The sequence below is a fragment of the Mesoplodon mirus genome, assembly GCF_964341445.2.
Source record: "Mesoplodon mirus genome assembly, chromosome: 3".
NCBI classification, from domain to species: domain Eukaryota; kingdom Metazoa; phylum Chordata; class Mammalia; order Artiodactyla; family Ziphiidae; genus Mesoplodon; species Mesoplodon mirus.
Window position 1 is genome coordinate 112,030,983 of NC_138978.1, and position 25,428 is coordinate 112,056,410.

The 25,428-nt window shown below is 39.3% G+C and overlaps 2 protein-coding genes across 3 annotated transcripts in view; one reads left to right on the forward strand and one right to left on the reverse strand.

Annotated features, from left to right (window-relative positions):
* The window catches only part of WARS2 (tryptophanyl tRNA synthetase 2, mitochondrial), an 84,740-nt gene extending 74,605 nt beyond the window's left edge, over positions 1 to 10,135 (reverse strand). Inside the window, exon 1 of the mRNA XM_082615358.1 lies at positions 10,002 to 10,135. Within this exon, the coding sequence (XP_082471484.1) occupies positions 10,002 to 10,091 (90 nt within the window). The 5' untranslated portion in view covers positions 10,092 to 10,135. The remainder of the gene's footprint in view (positions 1 to 10,001) is intronic.
* Positions 10,136 to 10,231: 96 nt separating this feature from the next.
* HAO2 (hydroxyacid oxidase 2) overlaps positions 10,232 to 25,428 on the forward strand; it is a 215,880-nt gene continuing 200,683 nt past the window's right edge. Inside the window, exons 1-2 of one of the 2 annotated variants that reach the window (XM_082613154.1) lie at positions 10,232 to 10,379; positions 10,900 to 10,963. In XM_082613154.1, the coding sequence (XP_082469280.1) occupies positions 10,928 to 10,963 (36 nt within the window). In that variant the 5' untranslated portion in view covers positions 10,232 to 10,379; positions 10,900 to 10,927. Of the gene's footprint in view, positions 10,380 to 10,416; positions 10,792 to 10,899; positions 10,964 to 25,428 lie in introns of those variants that run through there. The other variant, XM_082613155.1, reaches the window with a different exon arrangement.

Below are 25,428 nucleotides of genomic sequence, written 5' to 3' on the forward strand. Positions count from 1 at the left end.
AAGAAAGGTCTTTCCAAGAAGAGACAGTGACATTAACAAAGAAGCAAAAGGAAACAGCTCTGAGCAAACTTGGAAATTCTCTTAACTCCAGGGCATAGGATCCATGTAGGACAGCAATGGCCTAGAGAAGTATTTTGGATCTGGGCTGTGGAAGGTCTTGAAGGTGGGGGTATAAGGAGTCTAAGCTTTATGAGAAGCTCCCAAAGGTTCTGAGCAGGGGAACAACATAATTAGTACACTGCTTTTGGGAGGTTAATCTGGTCAGACTGATTTTATTTTGCAGGGTAGGGGGAGGATAGTGTGGGGATGGGAGGAATCAAAGGCTATTAAGATTGATAAGGGTAGAGGAGAGAGAGGCTGCTGAGGAGAATTATATATTATTGAAGAAATAATCATCATCAAGCACAGAGGACCCACTAGGTGCTGTGCACTGGCCAAGGGCCCTTATACATATGTCAGAATCTCAAATCCACATAAAGTTCTTACCATGTGAGTATTACTATTAATACTGTGCAGACGAGAAAACTGAGGCGTAGTGAGGTTGAGTAACTTGCCTGACATCACACAGTTAGCATGTAGTGGAGCCAGGCCTGACTGATCCCAAAAGCCATGCCCCTTCTGCTTTACCACACTTTCTCTTAGTAAGAAGTCAGTCAACTTTAAGATGACAAGTACAGGGCTTCCCTGGTGGCACAGTGGTTAAGAACCCGCCTGCCAATGCAGGGGACACGGGTTCAAGCCCTGGTCTGAGAAGATCCCACATGCCGCGGAGCAATTTAGCCCATGCGCCACAACTACTGAGCCCGCATGCCACAACTACTGAAGCCCGCGTGCCTAGAGCCCATGCTCCGCAACAAGAGAAGCCACTGCAGTGAGAAGCCCACGCAACGCAATGAACAGTAGCCCCCGCTCACCGCAACTAGCGAAAGCCCGTGCGCAGCAACGAAGACCCAAAATAGCCAAAATAAATAAATAAATAAAATAAAATAAATTAAATTAAAAAAAAAAGACAAGTATGATGTTCATGTGACTGTTGATCCTTTAGACACTTGCTTCTCTGGGTTACTGAGTTTCACAGCTTGGTGGCATGGGGGTGTCTGGAAACATGCCAGCCATGGGAGAAGCCAATGTTGCCTGCACAGAAGTACTTCCCTTCACAACAAAGATGGCCAGGTAACCAGTAACCATGGGGGGCCAACCTGGCTGTCTCCCCGGATTTGGCAAGGGCTCCATGTAGTCTGGTCCTTAACATCTCCCCTGGGACTCCACCTTCATGCTACACACTTACCCCAGCCCAAGAGGCTCTTCTCTCTTCCAGTAAATTTATTAACTGGCTGCTCAGACCATTCTCCCCATGGGAGGACAGGAATCCAAATCAGGGATTTAAGTAAACAGCTCCATTTCCCTTCACAATTACATTCTCCTATTTTCCCAAAAGGGGCCCAAAGTAATATAGTAAGAGTGAGGCTGCATGAATATAAAATAGAATGGTCCATGCAAAGTTCATGGGAGTATAGGAAATGTTCATGGGAGTATAGAAAATGTTCATGAGAAGCCCTTTGTCTGGAGTATAAAATAAACTTAGTGTTCATTGTTGCTAATTGTAAAGGCTCAACAGCATCCCAATTAATGTACTAATTGGTAATAATTCACTTTAACTCAATTAATTACAGACTCCTCTAAGAACTTTTGGAATGAGAATCTTTTAGAATAAAATTCTTACTTATCCCTTGTTGAAATGGCCCATAACACTAATTACTTTAATCTTTCCCATCTTCTCACTTTGCACCTCTGTTACTTTTGAAGAAAGTACTCTAGCTATAAATCCCAACTAGACCCTAGATAGTGGTCCCCTGGCCATCCGTAAGCTTCAGCACTCACCACCTTCCCTCTGCCTGCAAGGCGGCGGACAGGTTGACCTTTTAGCTATAGACTGTGTATAAATACAACTTCCTGCATGCACCTTGGGACTTATGTGTTAAAATCCCTTATTTTACACAGGGTAATCCTAGTGGCAGTAGCCAAATAGAGACACGGAGATAAATTTACAAGGCAGCTTTGCTCCTTTCTCATAATTCATTGAGCCAAACAAGACTGTAGGAACAGCAACAACAAAGGATGATTTGTAATTTCTACTCTGCATGTCACCATGGCAAGATATATAAATGGCTTTCATGGAACAGATTTGAAAGTTTGCATATGCAGTTATCAGCATATTAACATGGGTAATTTGTTTCAGAATTTAACGTATTTTATTACACTTAATACACAGAGTTTGGAATCAGACTACCTGGGGTTACATCTTGGCTCTAATACTTGCTATGTGACCTTGGGTGAGTTATTTAACCTCTCAGTATCCTCATCTATAAAATGGGGCTAATATTAACACTCGCCTCATTGGGTTGTTAGGATTAAATAAGCTAATGCATGTCAAGTGCTTCAAACCGTGCTTGGTACATGGTAAGCATCCTATAAATATATGCTGGTACCATCTCCCCCTGCCATCATCATATTTAGTAATAACTGAAATTATCACAGTCCTATCAGACCAGGGCCCCAAAATGAATTAAATGTTAATTCAATTTTAGTACAAATAAGAAAATAATATCCACTGAACTAAAACTTTAAAGAATACTGATATTTACTTATTTAGATTAATCATCACTATAAAACTGGTAAAAAAAATGGGAAGATATAATGAAAACTTAATCAATGAGTAAAAGTTTTAGATGGCTAAATAGTGAAACACTGTGTCCTCAGGATTAAATGAGAATATGTGAAGCATTCTGAAAACTACAAAGTGTTGTATTAGAACAGAATATTATTATTAATGGAAATAATAGATTCCACTTGAAAATGTTTTACAAGGTGAGATTTGTTATTTTATTTTATGTGTTTGAATGCCTTGATGAAAAATCTACAACTATTATCCCAAGAACCTTAAACAAGGTCATTCAGGGCTCCATCCATGATGGAGTTGCCTGGCACTATAGAATCACAGCCAGAACACCAGGACAGGAATGTGAAGGAGAAACTGACATCTCTGTCTGTCCCCAGGTTGGTGTCCCAGCCTAGAGGGCAGGGAATGTAAAAGTGGAAGTTGTGAGAACCTCTGTGGGTTAGAAATCAGGGTAGTTCGACTGTGCTTTTGAAGAGACAAAAGGGCAATCAAAAAGGCAGTTCTCCTAAATGCCCATCGACAGAGGAAGAGATAAAGAAGATATGGTACATACATACAATGGAATATTACTCAGCCATAAAAAGGAATGAAACTGTGCCATTTGCAGAGACATGGATGGACATAGAGACTGTTATACAGAGTGAAGTAAGTCAGAAAAAGAAAAACAAATGTCGTATATTAACATATATATGTAGAATCTAGAAAAATGGTACAGATGAATCTATTTGCAAAGCAGAAATAGAGACACAGATGTAGAGAACGTATATATACCATGGGGGAAAGGGGGGTGGGATGAATTGGGAGATTGGGATTGACATATATACACTACTATGCATAAAACAGATAACTGATGAGAACCTACTGTATAGCACAGGGAACTCTACTCAGTGCTCTTTGGTGACCTAAATGAGAAGGAAATCCAAAAAAGAGGGGATATATGTATATGTATAGCTGATTCACTTTGCTGTACAGCAGAAATTAACACAACATTATAAAGCAACTATACTCCAATAAAACAAAAACAAAATAAAACAAAACAAACAAAAAAGGCAGTTCTTAGCCAACCAGAAGTAGGTTCAACGCAAGGAAGGCTGAGTGCCAAGAAAAAAGAGAACTGTAGACGAATTTTGGTAAATGATTACAGGACCATTAGAAGTCAGGTGATGGGGTGGTACGAACCTAGGTATGACCTTACTTTTTTCAGTAAGCAGGGAAGTTAAGAAAAAGTGTTAAGCCTTTGACTGGGAATAAAAGATAGGGTATTGCTAAGAAATGATATAGAGAGAAAACTGTAAATGGCTGAGCAGAGTTAAATTCAGTCAAGCTGGAGTCAGTGTATCATCTCTGTGCCTATAAATTAATTCTCTGCCTCTAGTGTCTCACATGGCCAGAGCAACTTCTATGCTAAGCGAGTACATTTCTCCAGTGGAAATTCAGGAAGAAGGCTTAGGCCTCATGCTGCAGTCTCTAGAAGAGAAATTCCTGAACCCCTGATTGATAGTGGTAAAACAGAATCAAGAGCAGAACTGGAGTAAGTGCTCTCTGGGAGGAGACTTGAGGCCAGGTTCGTCACAATGACGGAGTGGTCCATAGCATCATCTTTGAGCACAAACATCAGCATATTATGCAGAAGTAAGCTGTGTTTGGAATGAAAGAAAGAAGTTAGAAAGGAAGGAAGGAAGGAAAGAAAACTGATTGCTATTATCTCAAGTTCTCTCATAGCTTAAGATAAACGAAGAAAGGTTGCATTTTATTGATAAAATACATACATACCAAAGTAAGTACTCCCAAAGTACTAATTTACAGAGTAGCTCCTTAAAAATAATCCATCCATCATATGTGGTCCTAAGCCAACAAACTCACTAGGATGTTTAAGGAAGCTGAAGTATTTTTCAAACTTCATCTTAAGAAGTCCAACACCGTGGTGGCACCATCTCGGTGGTCCCTGGTTGTATGTGGAGGGAAGGTGGTAGGCGGGGCTGGGAGGGGCCAAGCAAGCAGGGCTGTAGCTACTTTTCTATTCCTTAAATCAGAAAAGCTCTACTTTTATCTGTTTTATCTAAGAGGGATTCACATAAGATTTTATTTGATAAGAGACTACTACTGGTTGAGTGGGAAAAGCACAGGCAAGGCTGAGAGTGAATCCTGGCACTGCCATTTACTAGCTCTCTGACTTGGGAAAATTACCAGAATAATTTATAATTACTAAATAATCTCTCAGAGCCTTTGTTTCCTGTTTTATACAACGGATAGAATAATATTCACAGGATCTTTGTGAGAAGTAAATAAGATAAAGCATGTATAGTACATAGCAAGAAGCCTTAGCACATAACAAGCCTTAGCTAAATGTTAGTTCCTTCTCTGAAAGACACAGGGATATGCATGCATACAGGCTTAAATATACAAATATATATATATCTTATATATATGCGTAAGCCTCCGTGGACAGTTCTGTAACCCGCAGCCATGCAACAGGTATACTGAGAAAGGATCTGGGGGTCAGCAGCCTCACCCTCTTCATAATTTCCTGGCTGTGGCTGCCATAAGACTTGCTAGCATAAATGCTCAGCATTTATCAACTGTTCCTCCTCTATATTTTTAGCAGTTACCATCAGTCGTTTCCATCAGCTACGCAAAGAGATTTCCAAATTGAAATAATTCTTGTTTTGAATGAGCTAAGTCAGTTCACAAGGAAAATCAACCTAAAAAGCATTTTAAACAAATGGACTCATAGACTAAGCTTAAAAGGAACTTTAGAGTGGATCCACGCAACAACCTTATTTAAGAAAAGCACAGAGAGATGAGGTAGCCTGATCAAACTGGCACAGTTAGCAACTAGTAAAATTCCCAGATGGCCATAGCAGCTCCTGATAGCTTTCCAAGCTGAGTAGCTCATGTTGCATGTTGGATGAACAATACAAGGCAGAGAAAAGCTAAGGGAAAAGTCACTGGGAACATTACCCCAGTTTAATGCCATTAAGATCATAGAAACCTATAACAACACATTATAATTGCAAAATATGGAGTGAAATGCCAACAGTAAATTTTACCATCCTAATTCCATAATTAATTAGCTTTTACTTAACTAAAAAGTAAAATATGTTTTTACTTTTTTTCCATATGTTTAAAATAAGGTCTTAATACCTGCCTTAAAGCCTTGTTGTGAACAATATCTCTGCTGTAGTATTCTTGCCAAAATCCATAACCTCAGTCTAATCATGAGAAAACATCAGACAAACCCAAACTGAGAGACGTTCTATAAAATAATTGACCAATTCTCTTCAAAAAGGCCAAGGTCATGAAAGACTGAGGAATTGCCATAGATTGGAGGAGACATTACAACTAAATGCAATATGGGATCCCAGATTTCATCATAAACCAGGAGACTAGTGGAAAAACTGGTGAAATTTGAAATTGTCTCAATTTAATTTCTTGGCTTTGATAATTGTATTATATTGTGCAAGAAGAAGCTGCTTGGTGAAGGGTATACAGGAATACTCTGTACTAATTTTGCAACTTTGTGTATCTCAAATTATTTTAAAATTTAAAAAATGCTTAAAAAAAGAGAGCAATTTTTTAAAAAGCCTTGTTGTGAGAACTAAATACAAGATAAAAAATTTAATACATTGCCTATTTTTTTGCAGGTACAATTCCTTCATTGAATGGCTACATTTAGCAGCCATAAACAGTAGAAACAGTATGTTAACACTGGCCAAACCCAGGTTGGGACGGCTAATAATGAAGTGTGTTGTCCAACTGTGATAAAAATGTGGACACTTTACACTGCACCTGAATGATTACAAATATTCTTGCAAAAGTCTTCTAATCATCAATATTTCACTCTTTGCACAATACAATCATGAGTTAGTGCTTAAAGAAGTCTGGATTCTGTGTTTGGTCAATGATGACAGGCTTAAATTTACCTAACGCCATCATCGTTTAAACAGAACATGTCAGATTCCTCTGACTCTGTGACTACTCTCTTCTTGTCAGACTTCATTGGTTTTCTGTGAGGTAACACCTGGCAAAATAAATCACTTTCATATAAATTGTAGACATCTCATAATGAGTATGCCTTGATACACTTTTATTTCTGTTTTCTCTCTAGTTTTTATTTTAAACTTGATTCTACATTTAGCCTTGAGGGGCAAAAGCCTGCTCTTGAGATAACTAAAGGTCCCCAATGCCAAGCTTATTACCCAAGATTTTGCTTTTTTAAGGAAACATTAAAACAACCTAGGAATTGCATTACTCTAGCAAAGTACTGCTGTGGCTCATACGCTTTTGCTTTTCACCTCAGGGAGTAACTGGTGCAGCCAAAACTAATAACAAGCAAATTGCTATTTGTTAGTTTTTGATAGAATCACTCATGTGATAAATATACATTTCTTTCCACCCATGCAAAATAATTTTTGTTTTCTACAAAGGTTATGAGATATCATAAAAATGTCTAATGCATCTGGTTTAAGGATCCAATTCTTCCTTCACATATTTCTGCATCTGTTCACAAAATCTCTTTGACTTCAAAGGAAGCATTTCAAGAGAAAAAGAAGATACATACAGGAAAAATGGTCATAAATTTTTAGTTTTCCAAAGCCATTTTAATAACTTTTCTAAGGCCATTTTAATAACAGCACTGTGGGACAAGTAAATATCTCTCTCAGAGAGCTACAACATCACAGATGATATAATGACTATACATTTATCTGAAGATTTATGTTTTAAAACTTTATTCTGGGTCTGAAAGTGATATATCTTCAACTTAGAACATGTGAAAAATACAGCAAGCTTAAAGAAGAAAACTTAAATCACTTTTAATCCACTATTTAGGAAAACCAAAGAGAAACAAAAAAAGTTAAGAATAGTTGTTTCCTTCCAGTCTTTTTTTCTCTTGTACATATATTTATATAACTATTTATTTGCAAATATAATATTATAATTACATTATGAATGCAATTTTATATCTTTTCTCAATTGGTCTTTCAAAAGACTGCACTAGTCTTTCAAACCATCATTTTTAATGACTGAAAATTATAGGGGGTGGGGGAGGGATAAATTAGGAGTTTGGGATTGCAGATACGAACTACTATATATAAAATAGATAAACAACAAGGTCCTATTGTGTAGCACACAGCACTATACTCAATATTTTGTAATAACCTATAAGGGAAAAGAATATGAAAAGAATATATATACTTATATAACTGAATCACTTTGCTGTACACCAGAAACTAACACAACATTGTAAATCAACTACACTTCAATAAAAAAATTTTTAATTTATATGTAGAACTATGCTTTAAGAAGTGCTCTTGCTTACATTTAATTCATATTCTACTCAAAGCTAAATTAAAGGTTTTGAAGCACTAATCTGTTCTGGAAATTCTACATCTTGAGACCATCTAGATTAACAGTTGATTAAGATAACTGTATTCATAAATGCCGCTGAAACAATAGTAGAGATTTAAGAATTCTATTCTTTAGCATTTATAATGATTTAATGCCCTAAACCCCCTAGGACAAGCATTAGTGGGTTTTGTAGTTTGTTTGTTTTCTTCTTATGACATCCTCAACTCTTGAGTTTGTTACAAGAGGAAGTTTGGGTCTAAGACTTAGTTACTTTGTGGGGGGGGGACTCAAGAAAGAGGGGAGATATATATATATATATATATATATATATATATATATATATATACACATAGAGTTGATTCACTTTGTTCTACAGCAGAAACTAACACAACATTGTAAAGCAATTACACTCCAATAAAAAAAAAAGTAAGACTTAGTTACTCTGAATCCACAGGTTCTAATATGCTACTATTAGCCATAAATACAATAACCAATTCTGGTTCTGTAGAATCAAACTTCAAACTTCAAAGAGAGGAGTATTTGATATAAATACTAAATTTGAATCAATTTTTACCTAACAATGCTGCCTGAAATTTCAAACATTTAAATAGTTGTTTTGACTTCCAGCGTAATATCCTCTATCCTTACAAGAATCTTGTGAGGCCCATATCAGTGAAGAACACTTAGGTACAGAAAGTTAAGTAATTTATGGGATGATTAAAATAACAAGTTGAACTTAAATCTTGTTTTTCATAATTAATCTCACTGCTTTACTTTGGCTTCATAATCATGGAGCCATAGATTTTCCAAAGCTTGAAGGAACACTGTCAATCAGTCCAACCCTTCCTCCACCCATTTTGCTAAAGAAAATAAGTCCAGCGAGATTAAATGACTTGTCATGCCACACAGCTAGCAAGTGGCAGACAAATCCCTTGACTTCTAGTTTCCTAACTTTCAGTCTAGTGCTCTAATACACCAGTTACCATACAAAATGCTCCTCACACTTACACATTATGACAATGAATATGCAAGGATGCCAGGAAATCACCTAACAGTCACAGAATCTCTAAGATCTCCCTAGTTCCCAAGAGCTATCTCCCAAGAGATGTATGGCAAAGTGTCTACCACTGAGATTGCACTTGCAAGACGTTTAGTAAATGTCTGGGTGAAGTAAATATCTGAATAAGTGAAAGAGTGTGTATATATATATATATATTTTTGTTTGTTTGTTTGTTTTTCCCTTTTGCTATGAGGGTAAAATTCTAAATACTGACGGGACGGGTTGAAGGCCGTGTCCATGCTCTCAACACTACAGAGTAATGGTAACAGGAGTGCTGCCAGGACAGGACGACGCCTTTGGCAGCTTGCTGAAATTCTTTCATAGAACCTCCTAGATACAGGTCTACTTCGCGGCAATGAGGAGAAATCAGAGTGGAAGATGCACTGACACTTGCTCAAGTACCGCACTGCCTGAGGGAGGACGTCAAGAGGGTGCACCTACTTAAACGGGTCGATTCCTAACAAGACATCTTCTCTAATTTCTCCGCTGGACCCTTGGCTTGCTATTAGGGAAAGCAGAGTAAAAGCAGCAACGGGATCAAAACAAGGTGTGCAGTGCCGGAGGGACCGGACCTCTGGTATGCTATAACTTCAAACACTGCTGGGCTTCCCGCGTTGCCGGGCAACAGCGGAGGTGCGGCGCTCTCAGGGTGCTGAGGGGGAGGGGCTGAGACTAAGTGGGTAAGCGGCGGCGCGTTCCTCCCACCAGGGGCGCGTTACGTCACCGCGAATCCTTGCAACGTCGCCACGCTCCGAGTAGGAAGGCAGTCTTAGGCAAATCGACCTTAGGAGCGGAAGGGTTTGGTACTCTCCAGAGGAAACGGGAAGGGAGAAGCAAACGGAGGGAGGAAAGAGGGATGAGAAGGACCTAGCGGGATGGGAAACTAGTGGAAGAAGGGCCAGCTTCGGTTACCTGGGGAGCGGGAGCAGCTTCGGGTCCTTGATGAAGTGCCCGGATGAAGTTCCAGCATTCACGCGCCTTCCGCATTGAGTGCAGCGCCATCTTGAGAGGGGCGGAGCCGTCTAGTCTTGAGTGACATCTGCTCAGAGAGGAAGTCCCAGATTCGCAGCGTTTTTGCTTGTTGCGCATGCGCACTTGACCTCGGGGCGGGCCTTTGTGCCGGTGCCTGGGGGCGTCCGGTCTTCGCAGAGCAGGTCGCGGGGTCAGGAACGGGGTGGGGCTTGGCTTTAGCATTTGCCCTGGAGACTTAATGTTTGCGCAGGTTTCGTGAAGGGACAGTCTCCTACGTGGATATTAGTAGAAGTGTTTTTTAAACTGGAAGAAAGTCAAGTGAGTTGCCTTTCGTATCCTGGCCGTCCTGAGGCAAGCTTTTAAGAAGTTTCTCTAGGAGTGGGACCTCCCCGGTCCTGTTAGAGGGCAGTAAGTGGTCTTTTGAGACCTATGTGGCCTCATTAATGCATTCGATATGCAAACGTTTGTTGAACCCTGCCATCTGCTAGGTGCTGAAGGTTCAAAGAAAGATATATCTTGCCTTCAAGTTGTGTACGGGCTAATGGGGTAGCAGATAAATAAATGATGCACTGTTTGAGGTGTTAAAGAAGCAAATGCCGAGATTGGGGAGGTGGGGTGGTTATGACTGTGGTGCTTCAGCCTGGTCCAAGGGAGGCTTCAGAAAGAAGATGACACTTGATAGAAGAAATTGTTCTGAGTTTTGCCTTAAATTATGAGAAGAGTTAACATGGTACTCCTACTTCTTTCTGTTAGTGCACCCAAAAATCTATCAGTAAAGATATAATTGGGAGAGATTCGTCAGAATTCCTTTATGTGTTTTGTTGTATTTATTCATTAGGAAGAGGTAGGAGATAAATGCAGTAAGGATGCTGATACTCTTAATGGAACTGAAATCTAACAAGGTAAGACAAAACTTATCAATTTATCAATTAAAAACATACAGTAAAAATCTCTTAAGAGTGGCACATAGTACTGGTGAAGTTCAAGCATAAGTGATGTAATACAGAAATAAGCAGGGAAGGAATTGTAGGAATGAGGACAAAACTAAGGATAAAACTAAGGAAATCAAATGCCATTCTTCAACAAAACTAATCAGTTTGGTTTTATCTCTTAAATTTGAGGTTCTTGTAGTACTTCCAAATATGACACCAATTAGATAAGTCTGGACCTCAGGAGAGAGGTCTGAGCTACAAAACAGATGGTAACTAAATCCAATGAAATCTTTGAGACTACAAGGTACAGTTTGTGGAATAAAAGTAGTCGGATGATGGAAATTGAAAGGAGTAGTCAAATAATGTTTAAAAGCCCCCAAAGTGAGGTATTACTGAAATCCAGGAAAGAGACCCTGTCAGTGGAAGTGGTGATTGATCTTTATAAAGATACAAGGTATCTCTTGTAAACATGCAGTTTTTTTTGTTTTTTTTTTTTTTCTTTTTGCGGTATGCGGGCCTCTCACTGTTGTGGCCTCTCCCGTTGCGGAGCACAGGCTCCGGATGCGCAGGCCCAGCGGCCGTGGCTCACGGGCCCAGCCGCTCCGCGGCATATGGGATCCTCCCAGACCGGGGCACGAACCCGTATCCCCTGCATCGGCAGGCGGACTCTCAACCACCGCGCCACCAGGGAGGCCCAACATGCAGTTTTATAAATGCCTAAATGTTTTGTACTCATATATACAGCAAAGCATTAAAATACAGTTTTTTACAGATATATTAATTAGATTTGATGACCCTAGGAATTAGCAAGATTAGACTTCTGACATCCTCAGCCACCTGGATTATAAGATAAAGCCTAGCAATGATATGAGGGTTTTGGCAGAAAGCTGTCACAGGGCCTGCCCACTTTATTTCCTCAAACAGTAAGTTTAGTCTTTTATCTCCGAAGACTCACATACATGACTGATAATATTTTCATGGGAGATATTTCCAAGACATTCCCATTGAAGGAGGTATATCAGGACAGCTGTGTGTAATCACTTCAATATCCATATTTTTAAAAGTAATTTATTTTCACAGGGACCTACTGTATAGCACAGGGAACTATACTCAATATTTTTTAATAACCTATAAGGGAAAAAATCTGAAAATGTGTATATATAAGGGTGTATATATAACACTGAATCACTTTGCTGTACACCTGGAACTAGCACAACATTGTAAATCAACTGTACTTCAAAAACAAAAAGTTATTTTCAAACTTAGAATAAATTGTGTTTCCCACCACAGTGGTGACCTGGTGATTCTTGAGTGTCACTCAGCCAGCATGATGATTTCTTTTGCGTTTCTTAACATTTCCCTAGCACCTAGTATAGTACCTTGCACAAAGTAGGCACATCTTTTAAATCTAAATTTTATTTTGACAAAGTAAGCGATTAATTGACAGGTTGGTATGCTTTTAGCCAGAAGGGACAGCTGACAGCAGAAAAGACACTAGACCTATTAAAAGCAAGCTAGTTTTGTCTGCTTTTGCACTTTTTTACAATGACGGTCTGAAACCTTTTGGCGTTGGCAAAAGTATCACAAAAAAGCTCACCATCATCTAAGCTCACCATCTTCTGGTCTTCTAAGAAGTGCAGTATATTCAGCATATTTTAATGAGTATTGTAAATGTTAATCCTGAATCTTCAGGAAAAGATGTTCTTCAGTGTACCTTTTAAAGAAAAAACTTGTAACTTTTGAGAAGTTTCCATATAAAATGGTTAACATTTTAAAGGTTTGTATAATGCAGGGTTAGTTTGATTACCTGGGAAGTTCACTTATGGAATATTTCATTGTCCAACAGTGTTGTTTAAATGAAGCACCACTGTATTTATTGGCAGTGTTTTACCATGGCTATCATTTGGTAAGCCAAAGAGCTTTAGTAAAATGAGATATAAATGTTGTATTGAAAGCAGACTTTAGATATACTTACAATTAAAACCTTTTATTTTCGTATACTTGTAGCATGCACTGTATGTCTACATATGTTCATGCTTAGAATTTTGAACACTTGTTTAAAATTTGATTTCTCATCAACAGTTTTATTTTATAGTAAGTTCTAGTAATTTTGCTCTTTCCTTAACATTCCCTAAAAATCCCATCTTACTTGAAACAATAGATTAAAACCAGACTGGCAGTTGGGAACGCTTTCTATTGCAACCATGTGTGTCAGAAGAAAGGATTAGGTTTCCTTGACCAAGAACATCAAGGGGAACCTCCACCTCTGCAGACACACCTCTGTTCCTCAGTAATGGAGAGTTTATATCTAGTTAGATTTAAATGGGATAAGGAAAGAGTTTAAATCCACTCATAGCTGTGGTAGTATAATCAGCCCTCCAGTCTCAAAGTATCCAATTTTGTTTCTCTAATTTAATTCTAAGTGTCAGGTTGGTATTAGATGCTGATCAAGGTAATGGAGAGTTACCCTACACATTTATTCACTTAAAGAAGAATTTTGCAGAATGCAAAGACTAGATGGCATCTATGTTCAAAACTTACTTGAAGCACAATCCATTCACCTCTGGCCTTTCATTTATATTGAATATGTTTTTCAAATACAGAGGGAGAGATTCCACAATGAAGGCAAACCTTTTGCTTCATCATCTGGGGTACAACCACAGTTCTCTGGCCATACTGTCTTATGCTGGACTCATTGTGACCTAAATCAAACTGAGGCAGAGTCTCCCTTAGAGTGAAATAGTTTCCGAGAGTCACTAAAATACATGGGAAACAATAATGATTTGGAGATTGTTCTTTTACACCTTTGGCTGAATTCTAGTTCACTCCTCATTTTATATTTGATGAAACTGGTCCAGAGATATTAAGTACCTTAATGAAAACTCACACAACAAATAAGAGCAGGAATAGGAAGAACGTTGACCTCCAGATGAGTGCTCTACTTTAAGTGACACCACTGTAAAGCTGAAGGAGTTGAGGCTGGGGCTGGTCCAAGCAAGGAACAGTTTCACCTAAGGGCACATCCTTGTCATGCTTCAAAGTCAGAGCAACTAAATGGCTGAGTTTTAAAGGGTTGATGCTCTCATTTCTCCACCCCTAACATTAAAAGATGCTGTTTTTCCCTAGTAATTTTTGGGGAAGTGCAAATTGTAGCGTCTTCTTTGTATGAGGGTGGTAATCAGGAGGCTTATCTGGTCTTTGGGAAGGCTACTTAGGTGCTTGAAGGGTGGCATTACTATCACTTTTTTCCTAGAAGGTAAAAAAGTAAAATCAAGGGAGAGGCTGGGTGATGTGGATAGCGAAGTAGAATTTTTCTCGGAGTACCTTTCTCTTAAAATTAAGGGCCAATGCCATAGTCTTTTCTAGATTCACCTTCTTACCTTAAGGCCTCTTTCCGACTCCATAACAATGAAGACATTTTGATCAGGGTTGGGAGAAGGTGGTGAGGATGGGGAGAGCCAGAGCAGACATAAGTGAATAACTTTACAGTCATTGATCTTCAGACAACTGACTCCATTACTTGTAGAATCCGTCGTGTGCAGTACCAGGAAGAAGACTGATTATATGGGGGTGTTGCAGTCCCCATGGGATTCCTGTTCATTTTTCATTTTTTCTCTCCATACTCTTTTTCAAACTGCTTTCCAACATTAGAATACAGATCTTCAAAGAAGACAGAGAATTGCTGCCTTATTTAAGTATGGATCTAGAATGGAAAGCATAATTTTGGAGTAATGTAAGAGATTTTTTTCAATGTTCCCCATCCCCACTGTCTACCCACAGTCTTAGGACATAATGTTCCATGGAGGAAATGGAGCTTAGCAATGAGCAAATTAAAGTTTTGAAGGAACATCTTACTTTGTTATCTCTCTTTGCATGCCATATCTTTTCCAGGTGGTATGGCCCTAAAGACAAGATCCATATGTTATCTGCACACTCATGCTATTTTTAAATTACCACCCTTTGCTTTCAGCTACTTCAAAACTAGGGTGAGTAGGCTCCCCTCTTCTGGATTTATGTTTTACAAACAGAACTATAGCAAGGTCTCCAAAAAGCTTCCTGGAGTGTCTTTAGATAAGCTCTTTTCTATTTTGTCTATGTAATCAAACTACATCAGATTCCTGCCCACTCTGTACCTGTCTGGTGTGATTCTAGGATCCTAGCTGTGACCACTGAAAGTCAGACATAATCCTTAGGTCTTGATCTTTCTAAAAACAACACCAAAAGATACCTTAATCTCTCTAAAAACAGGGAGGGTGTTACCCTCACTGTCTCTGTCAAATCCCATCTCTAACCAGTTAGATTCTGTTGGACTTTCCAAAACTCAACTGACAGTTGCAATCAGCGATTTTTTTTTTTTTTTACTTTTTGTCTTTAATAAGTAGAACCGAGCATGAATTTGGAGAAAATTTGTATGGTGGTTCCATTACTGATTTCAGTGAACCGTTTAATCTTCATGTGTCTCTTTTCTTTGTGTAAAATGAGTAAAAAGTAGGAGGGCTAAATGACATAAATTGTAACTCTTGTGATTCTAGAAACTAGTTTTTGTCCCAGAATCTAACTGTTCCAAATCAGACTCATTTAGAAGTATAGAGATGGGTATTAGAGTCAGGATCCATATTTCAAGCATATGCCCTGACCCATGTCCCTGGCAGATACTGACATACAGATGTTGAGAACAGGGCTCACAAGTTTTTCAAGACTGTGCCCCAGGCAGCTACTCTCAACCGAATAAAATTGGACCTACTTGTCATCCTGGCATGGCAGGGTTAGGTTTATGAAAAACAGAGAATATGAACCTTTTCTCACCCAACTGTGAACATGAAGTGGCTTTTCGAAGCTCACTTTTCAAAGGGTAGGTGGGGGCTTCCCTGGTGGTGCAGTGGTTGAGAGTCCGCCTGCCGATGCAGGGGACACGGTTTCGTGCCCCGGTCCAGGAAGATCCCACGTGCCGCGGAGCGGCTAGGCCCGTGAGCCATGGCCGCTGAGCCTGTGCGTCCGGAGCCTGTGCTCTGCAACGGGAGAGGCCACAACAGTGAGAGGCCCGCGTACCGCAAAAAAAAAAAAAAAAAAGACAAAGGGTAGGTGGGAAGTGTATCTTGACCTGTTTTCATCCTCTGTAGTTACTTTAGGTAGCAGTTTGCTTAGCTCCCAACTACACTGCTTTTTGTTGTTTCTCAGAAATATACTCATTATTTTGTAATTGTCAGTCACAATGATTTATAGGACAGTTGCTAATCCAAGAGTTTTAGGGAGGGTTACCTAACAGATGCTGTGATCTTTAGGAGAGGAATGTAGCCACTGTCCATCCACAGCTTGGCAGGTGTGGGGAATGGGAATAGCCCTGCCTGTCTCTCCTCCCACACTCTGATCTTCTGACCTGTTGGTTCCTCACATTTGCTGAACTCCAGGGCAAAGGAACATGATTTATCTGCTCCATAAAGGTCAGTCCTTACCTCTACTCCCCAAGAAGTACACAGCAGGTTGCAAAATGGTACACAGTGCATCTGGACGGCCGAATGGTGATATTCAGTACAGAACTATCCATTTATAGAACTAGAAATATAACTGTAAAAAAAAAAGTGAAAAATCTCCCAGTCTTCTTAGGATAACTTTTTTTTTTTAGGAAAACTTTTAAGCAGGCATTAAACTTGATGGAAAACCATGTTTTCATCTCTAACTTAGCAGAGTACTTGCGACATCAGAAAAGGGCTCAATAAATATTGGCAGATAGATTAAATGAACAAATGAACACATGAGGAGAAGGAGGGAGGTGTGCAGTGCGATATTTCAAAGATAGTGCAGGGAATTAGGAAAAAAATGTAAAGCCTAAAATAAGTCCTTGAAGCATTTTTTAAATCTCTGATATATGCTTGCTTTCTTGTGGTTTGCTTTTTCCATTAACAGGCAGAATGCATAAAATATTCTGATTAGTTGAGGCTTATTACTTAGGTTCCAGCTAATGTTTTATATATAAATCTAAATTACTGCTCTTCTTCCCTTCTGCTTCTCTTTCTGTTTGGTCAAATCCCTGTGGGAGGGAGTAACATTCCTGTGGTGGGTAAAATAATTTCTATGGAAATTATTCAAAATGCAACTTCAGTAAACACTATGTGAAGATATGATTTATTTCTGGATTCAGTCCTTGTGCTTGCATCATCTCCCTATTTATCATCAAGTTCTCTGTTTGCCGGCATCTCTTTTTAAGGATTTGTCCATATCGGTTTTGCATCTCAGAGGATAAACTTCCATCAGGAGGGTTGAAGCAACCGGAAGCAAGAGAGGAGAGATTGTGTGAGAAGAGATTGTGTCCCAAGAGGCAATGGGTGTACTGAACTTTATTCCCAGCTCTGCCATAACTTGCAAAGTGACACTGAACAGTCCTTAACCTCTCAGGTTGCTTTTTATCTGAAAAAATGGAGGTGGTTGAAGCAGATGATGTTCAAGGTTCCTTCCTGCCCTTAACTATATAAGCTTACACTCAAGCAGGTGTTACATGTTTAACCCAAAGATCTCCCAGTGCTTTGGAAATACATCTACAGGCTGATAGGCTGAACTATCTTCACATTTTGACAGATGGTCCCACTGGGACCTCAGTGACTCCTTAATCATTTCATTATAAATCTGTGAAAGATCCAGAAACTATGTCTTGAATAGCGTGTTGGAGGAATCGAACCAAACTGTGACTAACTTGGAAGAGTGTTGTTAGTGAGAAAATCATTAGATAATAAATCCAAAACAAAGGTGGAAAAATGAGTCTTCTGTTATTATCACATGCATTGGAGTAGGGGGAGATGGCGTTTGGAAGCTGGTGCCAGGGAGAGAACCTAGAGGCAGAGTAAGAACTGGAGGAGATGGGAGATCATTTAACTGTAAAGGTTGTCCAGGAAATGTGCTATTACTTTTATTGATTCATACTATTCACTCATTCAGAAATCATTTAACGTATGCTTACTGCATGCCCATGAAACTGAAGGACTAAAAATGTAATCTTTGTGTCACTACAGGTACCATGCGATGATGCTTCTATGTTATCACATGTACCGCCTTCTTTTCTTGGCTCTAGTTTCTTAGTTCCCACTCTGAAACCTCAGAGACAGAGGACTTGGAAAGCCAGCATTTTTCCCTGCCTCTCTCCCACCCTTCCTTCCTACCTTCTTCCCACACTTATTGACCACCAACTGTTAACCTGAGACTGTCTAAGGTACTGGGGAACCATGGAGGATAAAGACATGGATTCCACCATGGAGAAGCTTGAGTATCACAGGGAAGATTTCTTATAAACTTGCTAAAATACAATAGTATAGGTGCCATTCTAGATCACGGACATGGTAGTGTAAACTCAGGTCCCCCAATTTCTAAAAAATGGCAACCAGATCACTCACTATGAGTCCACAAAGCCCCTGACAGATCAAGGATGCACTTCTTGGGACATCCCTTCTGGTCGATATGCACAGCTCCCACACCAGCCCCGGCTACACCTATCAATTCTATTGTCACTGTAGTCACCTAAATAAAAACAAAATCCACATGCCTAGGGCACAGGTCACACAAAATAGGACTGTGGTTCCTCCTCAAAGAATAACACCCCTTTAGAACTTATTTTATCCCTCTTGTCTTAGAACCACTAGGGAATCGAGGGAAGGTAAAGAAGGGGGTCTCTGGCTCTGATCTTTTCTCGGTTAGGAGGATCCCTCTCCAATCCTGTTGCAGCTCCGTTTGTTAAATAATGTCTCTTTTCCTAGAACGCTCAGCCTAGGTCTCATAGATTCTTAGACATTTCCGTTTGTCTGACACTCAACACCAGGAGGTGGTGGGGTGAAGTTTGACAACATGATGCTAATAACACACACTCTTCAGGGCTTGACATTCTGTTATTTACTCATCTGGCAAAAACTTACTGGGTATCTATCCTGTGCCAGCCACCACGCTAAGCACTAAGTACACAAAGCCGAACAAAATACTATCTGTGCTCTTCCAGATCACAATTTAATGAGGGAAACTGCAAACACAAACTGTTACAGGGAAGGTGTCTTTATAGCAAGAAGATCTTTTAATTTCCTACAAATCACACTTTAAGGACAGTCCTGGATCCACTATTTACTATTTGGATGACCTTGGACAGGCTTCCAAAGGGTATTTGCCCCGCTTTCCTCACCCAAAGATACCAAGTTCCCCAAGTGCCCTGACAGCTCTGAGAGGAGCACTGAGCTAACTGGTGAATGGAATTTCAAATTGGAAAGAGGAGCAGGATGCTCTTAAGAGAGATAACTACACGCGTGAAGGAAGCATGGATATGCAAATAGAAAGGCGTACAGAGGAGTGAAGATAGGGGAATAAGGTATTAACATGTCTCCCTGCATCCGTTCTTGTCCCCTTCAGTTTATTCTCAACCAGCAGCCAGAGCAACCCATTAAAATGTGTGGTATTGGGCTTCCCTGGTGGCACAGTGGTTGAGAGTCCACCTGCCGATGCAGGGGACACGGGTTCGTGCCCCAGTCCGGGAGGATCCCACATGCCGCGGAGTGGCTGGGCCCGTGAGCCATGGCTGCTGAGCCTGCGCATCCCGTCCAGAGCCTGTGCTCCGCAACGGGAGAGGCCACAATAGTGAGAGGTCCGCGAACCGCAAAAAAAAAAAAAAAAGTGTGTTATTGTAAATCATGGTCACTCCTCTGCTCAAACCCTCCAGTGGCTTCCCAAGTCCTTACCAAGACCTATAAGGCCCAGATGATCTGTATTCTCCATCCCAGCCTCCCTTTCTGACTTCTTTGCCTATTGCCTTCCTTTTACCTTGCTCTGCTCTGGACACTCTGGTCTCCTCACCAGCCCTCAATGCTTATCACCATCTAACATATTTTACTTAATTTACTTTCTCATTCTCTAGAATGTACGCATCATAAAGCAGGGACTTTTGTCTGTTTTATTCTGTATCTAAAATTTAGAAAGTGCATGACTAATAACATACTTGCTAAATGAATTTCTCCAGTTTGTGGATTAGGAAACTAAGATCCAAAGAAAGAAAGTGAATGAGGTCAAAGTTCTCCTTAGAAGGAGAGTCTGGACTTAGTAAGACTTAGACCTTCTGTCTCTCTGTTCCACAGACTCTATGGTAGACAGAATAATGGGCTCCAGAGATGTCTACATCCTAAAGCCCAGAAACATATGGCAAAAGGGACTTTGCAGATGTGATGAAGTTAAGGATCTTGAGATGGGGAGATCCTTCGGATTGTTGGCTTAACTTCTGACATTCCTTCCCTCAGCCTCTTCAACTCTTAGATTTATTTATTCACTCATTTATTAATTCACTCAACCAATATTTACTATATATATTGATAGATCTGTTTTAGCAGAAGAAAAAGGAAGGGTATGAAAGGGTAACTTTTACATCTCTATGTAGTGTTTTTTAAGCCATGGAATTTTACTTTGGGGATTTCTAGTGTTTTTTAATTTAAAAGATAGAAAAGAATATTTTCTGAGAGATACTCTGAGCCATACACTGTGGTAGATACTGGAGATAAAAGAAAAGTCTTGAACTACACACACTTACTGTTTTATAGGGGTGACAAGTGAACAGAGAATCAGATTGCCCCACCTCAAGCAAATGTCACCAGGGAGGGAAGCAGGGTTTCAGTGGAGGCCCAGAGTGGGGAATCTAACCCTCCCTGGAGGACAGCATTGCAGTGGAGGGGTGGTGAGTAGAGAATCCCAAAAGTAATATCTCAGTTGAGTAGTTGCTTCCTTATCAAGGTTTGCCTATCCCTGGCATCGGGTGTTTTGCTAACCAGAGCCAGCTGTTTTGTGAATGCCTTCTCCCCACTGTCCTGCTCTCCCTGCCTGGTCCCTTCACTCACTGCCTCCCATGCCCTGGCATGACACAGGCATTTTCAGGCCCTTTCCCATGAATCTGTTTAGAGCCAGCACCCTGTACAGCTCAAGAGGAGTCACAGCTCATGGTGAGATAAGGGAGGGACTTGGAAGAAAACATGATGAACGTGGACAAAGCCAAGGGGGAAATATGCATGTTTTCATTTGCTTTTCCCAAACAAGATGCTTTCACACCACTTTCCATAATCCAAACAGTATGTTTTCTCCTTAACATACTGTGAAGATGTGGTGGCTATCTATTGTAAAGCCACACGAGACATGTTTTTCTCCCAAGATGGAGTTAGCACCCTTCCTGGTGCTCCCTTCAGCACCATGTGCGCCCATATTTTATAGAGTCTCTCATACCCTACCCCAATCCCATGACTGACTGTGTTCTCCTAGGGACTCCTAAGATCCTTCTAGAGCATCCACCAGTCTTGCCTGAGGTTGTATGGCACATGCCCTGAACACAGGGAGTGTTCAATAAATAATTGCTTAATTTCACTGAATACTATAAAACAGTGTAGGTGCTAGTTTGGGCAAATTTTGAAACATCTGAAGTCAAACTCTCATTTTGGAAGGCTGAAAAATCATTTTCAATTTTAATTTATTATTTCTAAGAAAACAAAAATGTTCCCACAATTCTCAAATTAATATTCACCAGTAACATTTTCAACCTGATTTGAGAGGCTGAGGAGGGAATGTAGGTTGCGTACATAATAAAAATTATATTTTAATTGCCCTCTAACTTTTGGCTGTGTGTAAAGAAGAAACATAGGATATATGAGGGAAAAATGCTTTGAAAACTCTAAAGTGAGTTGCAGATGTTAGTTTATGTTTTCACACAACTAAAGCAGAAACTGCCTATGCCCTCAGTCCCTTGCAGACTGAAGCAGACATCAGTGTTTGGATGGGACACAGGAATGGTGGAAGGAATGGTTACTTTTTGCACAGAGAATTCAATTGTTCTGGGCTTAGCCAGGATGCAGATGGTTTTCCATTGCTAGAATTGGTCAGGGATGGTGGGGGAAGCACTTAGGCATGGTTTCACTGAACTGGCAATGCAGGCTTTCAAGAAATCTTTGAACAATAACACTGTTCAGGTACCTACTTGGAGAGGTCAACTGCTTGATTCGTTTTTTTAAATTCCAATCAAGCAAGTGACAGTGACACGTCTTGGTGCCATTTCATACCATCCCTGACTTCTCAGAAGCAGCTGGCGCCAGTTGTCTTCCCTGGCAGAGATCGCTAGCCCTGGCTTTGCAACAGTCCAGAGAGCCTGCAGTTCTCCAGGGGAATTGCAAAATACTTTTAAATATTCTAAAAATGAAATTAAATATTCATTTTATTTTAATTTACATATGCCATCCAGTACTTTTAGAAGATGTCAGTACTGTGGAATGACATGGCCAACCGTCATATGTTTCAGCTCTGAAATACAGCTGTGAGTTCTCAGAATAAGATGCTGATGGTCCTGTGTCCAGTGCTGTCCGATTTTCACCTTGGCTAGTGTGCGGGTTAACCAATATTTATCTTTCTGTATGGCTGTAAAAAATTTTATAGGTCCAAGATGGTCAGATATTATTTCATAAAGCCTTATTCTAGTGAGTTCTAGTAATTCTTAATCTTTCTCAAATAATCGTCAAATCTTCTCCAATAACAAAATAACTAAGCACATTTTACAATTGTAATGTAATTTTTGGTATGAGAAAACTATTTCCTGGTCTCCAGGGTATAGAAAGTAAACATATAACAAACAATTATGAATGTTAGAATCATGGTCCGGGAGGCAGACATTCTGTGCATCTCCATCCCAAGCTCTCCACCTCAGATTTCTCACTCTTTTTTACTTTTTGCGTAAGCTTATCTTGGTGTGTTGCCTGGGAGTTTAGATGTTTTATTATAACACAAAAAAATTACATGAGACAAAGCCCAACTTGCTTTTCTTTTCCCTTCCAGTCCTACTATAATTTAGACAAAACTCAGCCATTTTCTTCCATTATGTAGAATGGCTACTGAAAAGGAAAGATGTAGAAAAAGAAAACTTTCAGGAAACAGTGAGAAACAAATGCATCATGATCTACTTAACAGAGAACTGTGGGTAAGAGTCATGCACAAGAACATGGAAATGGCTTCTTGAAAATATCTTTTTTTTTCAATTTAAAAAGGAATGCATGCACATGGTAAACAAAAATAATTCAAATTGTAAGGAAAATACAAAACAAGAAGTAAAAATTCTCTTCTCCAATATCCTGTCCCAGATCCTGAATCCTGCTGCCCAAAGAACTTAGTCATTTGTTATGCATCCTTCTGGAAGTATTCTGTGCATATGACAAAGATGTCACAAAACCCTCATGCTTTTCTTCCTTACAAGCTCTACAACTTCATTTTTTCCCTTATTGTGTCATGAGCATCTTAACATATCAGTAAACGTTTATAACTCAGTTTTAAAGAAAATGATATGCTTCATAGTATTCCATTAAATGAGAGTATCGTTATTTGTTTATACGATCTCTTTTTGGTAGACATTTTGGATTGCTTTTAGGTCATTTCCATTGCAAACATTACTTCAGTGAACACTTTTGTAAATAAGTATTTGTACACATGACAAAATAAATCTAATATCTACAGGGTTAATTTCCAAAAGTGAATTCTGAGATTATGTGTATTTGCATCTTGAAAACTATCTCCTCATTTATCTCCAAAGATGTTAACCTATATGTACACACAGCAACAGTGCATGAGAGTGTGTTTCCCACCTGCTCTCATTACTAGAAATTTGTTTTTAGAAATAACAATATATAAACACTATCATAGGTTACATCTGGGATTCAAGAAAGGACCTTTACTTTTTGCTTTCATAGACATCTGTACTATGTAAATTTGATACAGTGATGATGTTTTCTTTTGTAATTAAAAAAGATTAAAGATTCAGAACACTTGGTTGTAACTGTTTGGCGATAAAATTTCACTTGTAAAGTAAAGCCCAGAATATGAGACCATTCTCAAAAGAAGACCATGGGAGGGAGCAGTCAGAGGCAGAGTTCTGTTTGATACGAGCAGCCTGATGGAGGGGAAGGGAATACACCTTATAGGCTACTCACCTGTGAGAACTAGAGGTCGTAACTCTGTGGTATCAAGATGTAGGAGCCCAGAGATAGCTGTAAATCTCTTGAAATGTTACTATCTTCCCATGAGGTCATAATCCCTGGAATGAGGGCTTATTTTTACAAGCTACACCTATAATGCAAAGGACAAGTCTAAGGACAATACAATCTATGCTTCTCATTTTAAGTTTTTTTGGGAATAGAGTCTGCTCAGTTCCTCTTTTCCTCACATAGACTGGAAAACTTGGATCTATCCCCAGCTTTACAAATTTTCTTTAGTTTAGAAAGTCCACATGCCCCACTCTCAGAATCATTACTGTAGTAGAAGAGTTTTTTTTTTTTTTTTTTTTTTCAGGGCAAGATTTCTTTGTAAAACAGTATCCAGATTCAGGGTAAAATATCTGAATCATAACAATTTAAAGCCCAATCTGGTCTGCTACCAAAGATGTTTCTACAACATCAAGTATCTCATATGCAATTGGTAAATAAGAAAATAATGTGGAATTTGTAGAACTCAAACTTGATTTTCCTAGGCAAGGAGAACTAGAATAGCTGGAATAAAATTATAACCTTCAGTATGAAAGGAAAAATTTTTAGTGTGGCTACTGCTAAGCAATAGTTCTTTCAGCTGTATTTTAAGAAATTTAAAAATAAGTGCTTGATTGCTGGTGGTAGTACAAAATTGTATAAACCAATGAAGTGGAATTTAACAGTACCTAGCATTTAGTCTTGATTTTGGGCCAAATAGTGTCCCCTCCCAAATTCATATATTAACGTTCTTACCCCCAGTACTTCAGAATGTGATGTATTTGCAGAAAAGACCTTTAAAGAGGTAATTAAGGCAAAATGAGGTTCTATAGGTGCACCCCAATCCGATACAACTGGTATCTTTGTAAGAAGAGGAGATTAGGACACAGACAACAAACAGAAAGAGGAAAAACCATGTGAACACACAGCAAGAAAGTGGCTATCTGCAAGCCAAGGAGAGAGGCCTCAGAAGAAACCAAGCTTATGGAAACCTTGATGTTGGATTTCTATCCTCCAGAACTGTGAAAAAATTAATTTCTGTTGTTTAAGCTACCTAGTCTGTAGTATTTTTTTATGGCAGCCCTAGCAAACTAATACACTTTTGGATGTATACTCTGGAGATATACTGCCACAAAAAAAGAAACAATATATAATTAAAATTATTCATTGTGATAATATTTATGATAGCAAAAAAAAAAATGGAAACATCATAATTTCCTTCCACAAGAGACGGGTAAGGTATGGTATATCCATACAATGGAGTATGATGCAGCCATAAAGGACAGTGAGGAAGACCTCTGTGAACTGGTATGAAGTGATTTCCAGGATATACTCTTAAGTGAAACAAACAAAAAAATCAAGGTGTATCTGAGTATATGTAGTATATTACATTTTGTGTTAGAAGAAAGGAGAAATAAAAATATGTGTATTTGCTTATTT